The 5,478-nt window shown below is 53.0% G+C and overlaps 1 protein-coding gene across 1 annotated transcript in view; it reads right to left on the bottom strand.

Annotated features, from left to right (window-relative positions):
- Positions 1 to 5,478, bottom strand: part of ALPK1 (alpha-kinase 1) — an 80,242-nt gene that overhangs the window by 37,410 nt on the left and 37,354 nt on the right. The window contains exons 2-4 of the mRNA XM_014533056.1: positions 5,177 to 5,322; positions 4,031 to 4,202; positions 739 to 893 (exon numbers count right to left, since the gene is read on the bottom strand). Coding sequence (XP_014388542.1) covers positions 739 to 893; positions 4,031 to 4,154 — 279 coding nt within the window. The 5' untranslated portion in view covers positions 4,155 to 4,202; positions 5,177 to 5,322. The remainder of the gene's footprint in view (positions 1 to 738; positions 894 to 4,030; positions 4,203 to 5,176; positions 5,323 to 5,478) is intronic.

Genomic DNA, 5,478 nt, shown 5'->3' with positions numbered 1-5,478 from the left:
GCTGGCTCTGCCCCTGCCCAGGCCTGAGGCCTCTGGCTGAGGACTCTGGCCTGGGCAGGGGACCCCCAGCCCCCTCCAATCACCTGCTCCACACCACCTATTACTGAGGGGACTGGGCGCCGCCATTTTGTGGCTATGGGCGTGGCCATCTCTGTGATGGAGTGACAACTAATTTGCATATTACTCTTTTATTGGATAGGATTTTTATTTATTTCAGAGAGGAAGGGAAATGGGGAGAGAGATAGAAACATAAATGATGAGCGACGATGATTGATCGGCTGCCTCCTGCACGCCCCACACTGGGGATCGAGCCCGCAACCCAGGCATGTGCCCTGACCGGGAATTGAACCGTGACCTCCTGGTTCATAGGCTGATGCTCAACCACTGAGCTTCACCGGCCGGGCATTTCAGGGCCCTGACTTTCAGTGTAAGTAGCATTTCAAAACAAGAATGCAACACGGCACGGTGCAATCAAAACCGCAGCTCTGGCCGGCGGACAGGTGAGCGTTTCAGGACACAGGTGTCTGCGTAGCCCCACTGCGCGCCCTCCTCCCCTCGCTCGGCCTGGTTTGTGGGTGCCCGGCCTCAAGATGCTTTTCTAAAAGCTGTTCCCACCCGTTAGTCAGCTGGCCAAGGGGGACACGGGGAGAGGCTGTCTTAGGCCTGAGAGAAACTCAGTCAATGACAGCGCATAGGGCGACACGCCTGGCAGGTCGGGGAGCAGGTGGGGCGTCCTACCAGTAGCTGCTGCAGCCCGGCGGCCACCAGGTCCTGCAGGTTGGCTTTGTCCTCGGGGCCCGCGGCGGGCTTGTACTGCCACTTCTCGGGCACGAAGGGCCACGCCATGTCCTTGGCCTCCTGGAGGAGGGTCCGCAGCTCGCCGGGGAGTGCAGCTGGAAAGGTCAGAGTTCAGGTGAGGAATGGCTCTCAGAGGAAGGCGGTGGGCCCCCGGGTTGTGATGAAGCGCCTCAGTGGCCGAGACACTGCCCCAGGCCCCCCGGGGCCAGTCAGAGCTGCGGTCAGGGCCCCGGAATAAGGGCGAGGGGCTACCTGCCCCTCCAGGCAGACGGGGCAGTGGGGCATGGAAAGGTTCAGGGGGAAGCGAAGCACTTCCGCGAGCAGCTCTGCGGGAAGTCAGACAGGATGCAGGAGACACAGGTTCCCTGTAACGTGAGAAAGGGACTGTCCGGGTGCACCTGGGGCCGAGGCTGCAGCTGCAGACACCACCTGGGCCCCTCTGCTCCCACCCCGCCCGCACCCACACTTTCACTGCGATGGGATTTGAATGCAGAAAAGAACATGGAAAACCCAAGTGGAGTGTGAAATGGTATCAGTCTTCTGTGAAATGCCCTTGCCTCATGGAGCAGATCTATTTAATCTCTTTTTAAATGCATATAAATTTTTATTGATTTCAGAGAGGAAGGGAGAGGGAGAGAGAGAGATAAAAACACCAATGATGAGAAAGAATCATGGATCGGCTGCCTCTTGCACACCCCACACTGGGGACTGAGCCCACAACTTGGGGGCATGTGCCCTTGACCGGAATAGAACCCAGGACCCTTCAGTCTGCAGGCCAACGCTCTATCCACTGAGCCAAACTGGCCAGGGCTAGTTAATCTCTTTGTGGCCACCACACCTAACTAGTACACCCATCCACATCTTCTGTCCAAGCGCAGTAAACTCAGAAAGCTCTGGAAATGTGAAGGTTTTTCCTTACATTTGATGCCCAAAGCGGCTTGAAGTGATGAGAGGCTAATGGCAGTTGTGTTTATCCTACAGAGTGAGCTCAGTCAACAATTTTGCTGCAAAAATGTTCCTGTTTGACTCTGGTCGCCACCCAGTTCCTGCTGGTGTGTGGGCGTCCGGAGGCCACATGCCATTCAGTGCCTCCCAGACATCTGGGAACCTCTGGATTCCGGAGCCCATGTGTCACCAGTTCTGCCTCTCCAGGTGTGAGCTGTGCAGACACCGCAGACGCAGCATCCCTCCAACAGAGCTTGTCGCCTTCCCTCCGGCTGTGTCTCCCTTCTGTCCTCCGCTCCCACACTCACCGAGTCCCCAGACCGGACACCAGGAGTCAGTCTGGACTTCATGTTCTCTCTTCTCTCCGAATCTAAATGGGTCTCAAATCCTGTGGATTCTGAAACCCATTTCCCTCTTCACTAGGAGTAATTCCCGTCGCGTTCACTGCCTCCAGTCTTGCCCACCCATCCATCTTCTGCCTTGTTGATCCTAGTTTTTCAAAGCACAGCTGGCTGGGCACGGGCCTGCACCGAGTTCTTTAATGGTTTTCACACCTGCTGGCCCTGTTTTGCTTGCTCTCTCCCAACCCCTCTGAGGTCAAGCTCAGCCCACCAACAGCATTCAAGGCAAACATGCCACTTCCCGTCAGCCCCCCTACCTCCCGTGACCTGAGGTGCCCTCCTGAGCACCCACAGATTCCCCAGGCCACGCCCCTCTCAGCACGCATCCCACAGAAATTAGTGAGAACATCAAAGACATGAAAAGGGACCCCAGTCAGAAATTGAGCATACGCTAACTGAAATGAAGAATAATTTACAGGGAATCAACAGTAGAGTAAAGGACGCTGAGAATCAAATCAACAATTTGGAATATGAGGAAGCAAAAAACATCCAATCAGAAGAGCAAAAAGAAAAAAGAATCCAAAAATATGAAGATAGTGTAAGGAGCCTGTGGGACAATTTCAAGCACACCAACATTCGAACATGGATACGCTAACTGAAATGAAGAATAATTTACAGGGAATCAACAGTAGAGTAAAGGACGCTGAGAATCAAATCAACAATTTGGAATATGAGGAAGCAAAAAACATCCAATCAGAAGAGCAAAAAGAAAAAAGAATCCAAAAATATGAAGATAGTGTAAGGAGCCTCTGGGACAATTTCAAGCACACCAACATTCGAACATGAGGGTGCCAGAAGGGGAAGATAGAGAGATCAAAATATTGAAAACCTATTTGAAGAAATAATGACAGAAAACTTCCCCTACCTGGTGAAAGAAATAGACTTACAAGTCCAGGAAGTACAGAGGGTCCCAAACAAGAGGAACCCACAGAGGCCCACACCAAGACACATCATAATTAAAATGCCAAGGGCAAAAGACAAAGAGAGAATCTTAAAAGCAGCAAGAGAAAAGCAGTTAGTTACCTACAAGGAAGTGCCCATATGAGTGTCAGCTGATTTCTCAACAGAAACTATGCAGGCCAGAAGGGAGTGGCAAGAAATATTCAAAGTGATGAATAGCAAGGACCTACACCCAAGATTACTCTACCCAGCAAAGCTCTCATTTAGAATTGAAGGTCAGATAAAGAGCTTCACAAAGAAGAGAAAGCTAAAGGAGTTCATCACCGCCAAACCAGTATTATATGAAATGCTGAAGGGTATTCTTGAAGAAGCAAAGGAGGAGGAATAAAATAGAACCAGAGGCATGGAAACATGGAACAGATTGACGAATCTCAGAGGGAAGGGCAGGGGGTGGTGGGGAGAGATTAAAGAACTTATATGCATCACCTATGGACACAGACAATAGGGTGGTGAAGACCTGGGGTGTGGCATGAACCGGGTGGAGGGAGGCATTGGGGAAAGCGGGGGACATCTGTAATACTCTCAACAAAAAGGATTTTCAAAAACAAAGAAATGTATTGATGACCCAGACAAGAGAGATTGGGCTGATGCGGTGACACGTTTATGGAAAGCAGAGACATCTATGGAAACGGAGGAGGCACGAAGGCCCCGTTTGAGGGAAAGTACGTGCCACCATTGAGAAGTGGCCTCCGTTTTTTCATAATTGAAACGTGCAGGCACCAGCCCACTCGGAGCCTTTGTTCCCCGTGAGCCTCACTGTGTCTTGAGGCCTCCTGTTTACTGAAGCCTAAAACGAGAACTGACAGTGATTCACTACGACGGAGTGGCCTTCCTCCTGCCCTCGCGGCCCCCCCATTCCTGCCCCAGATCCGCGGTCCCTGGGTCATCTGCCTGCCTGGGGAGAGATGGGGGCCAGGCGACCTCACCTCCGTGTGGCTGGTCCTTGTCCCCGCGCTGGTCCCGCGCAGGTGCGCCCGGAGCCTCCGCCAGCTGCTGCAGCAGGTGCAGGCACTCCTGCAGGTGTGCGGCCACAGCGCCCGGGCTGTCCATGCCCCTCCCTCACTCGGGTGCACGTCCCTGGTCCACGGGCTCAGCCACCTAGGAGAAGACATCCATTCTCAGTAAATGAGCCCTTCGAGGTGATTCGCTGAGCATCCAGGACCTGTAAGACTCAAGGAGACCAGGAAGATGCAGACAGCCTGGGGGCTCTATGGGGTCTGTGCGAATTCCCTGCAGGGCCCGGTCCAGACGGCAGCCCCTCTGAGCAGGTCCCGGAGACACCACCACCCCAGGGATGTTGGTGGAGCCACAGGGAGCCTGCAGAGTAATGCACCTCTGATGAAGTGGCTTCCAAACCCCTCCGGTCCGCCCATGGGTCCCGGGGTCACCACTGCCTGCCCCTCAGAGTCCCCAGGAAGCTTCCGGCTGATGTGCCTGCTACTCAGACACAAGCCCACGGGAACCCACTGCTGATTCTCCGCGTGTGTCCTTTGTGGCATTTGGAGTAAGATAGGCAATGACAGCCCTGGCCAGTGTCGCTCAGTGGATAGAGCAATGGCCCTGTGAACGAAAGAGTTCCCGGTTCGATTCCGGTCAAGGGCATAGACCTCAGTTGCAGGCTCTTCCCCGGCCCGGGCCCTGGTTGGAGCGCTTGCAGGAGGCAACCAATCGATGTGTTTCTCTCACATCGATGTTTCTCTCTGTCTTCCCTCTCTCTTCTACTCTCTCTAAAAATCAATGGAAAAATATTCTTGGGTGAGGATTAAAAATAATAACAATAATAAATTAAGTTAGGCAATGACAGATGCCGAAGATAAAGTTGGACCCAGCTGGGCACACTCCCAAATAAGAGGGCGATGATCGCTCAGAAAACCCAGCTTCCTGGCTCTGCCCTGCCATGAACAGGTCCCCCTCGCTGCCATGCAACAGGCGTGTGGCTGACACGCCTCTGCCATCAACATGACTCCATTGTCATGAGCTACTGTAGCCACGGTCATTCACGAACAAATAATGCACTGACAGCACAGAAACGCCCGACTAATAAATACCAACCAGTTATCTGGTGAACAAACCTTTCTGTCTGTCTTCCCTTTGTTGAAGAATGTGTATTATAAATCACACAAACGAACTTGTTCTCTTTCTGACTCTCCAGAAGAGAGTGAGCTGCTGTCTGGTGTAGACACCTCGCAGTAGAACCTTATCACCAGAGCAGTGGAGTCTGAAAGGGAAGAAAGGAGATACAGTGAGTCACAGGGTCATCGTGTGCTGCTGGGGCAGACTGTGGTCTCACACTCAATGACCTCGCTGTAAGAAGTTGGGTTTAGCCTGGCAGGCACGGCTCAGTGGTTGAGCATCAACCTAGGAACCAGGAGGT

The sequence above is a fragment of the Myotis brandtii genome, unplaced genomic scaffold (assembly GCF_000412655.1).
Source record: "Myotis brandtii unplaced genomic scaffold, ASM41265v1 scaffold932, whole genome shotgun sequence".
In the NCBI taxonomy this organism is placed as follows: domain Eukaryota; kingdom Metazoa; phylum Chordata; class Mammalia; order Chiroptera; family Vespertilionidae; genus Myotis; species Myotis brandtii.
The sequence above is the reverse complement of the archived record's forward strand: the minus strand, read 5'-3'. Positions and strand labels throughout refer to the sequence as shown.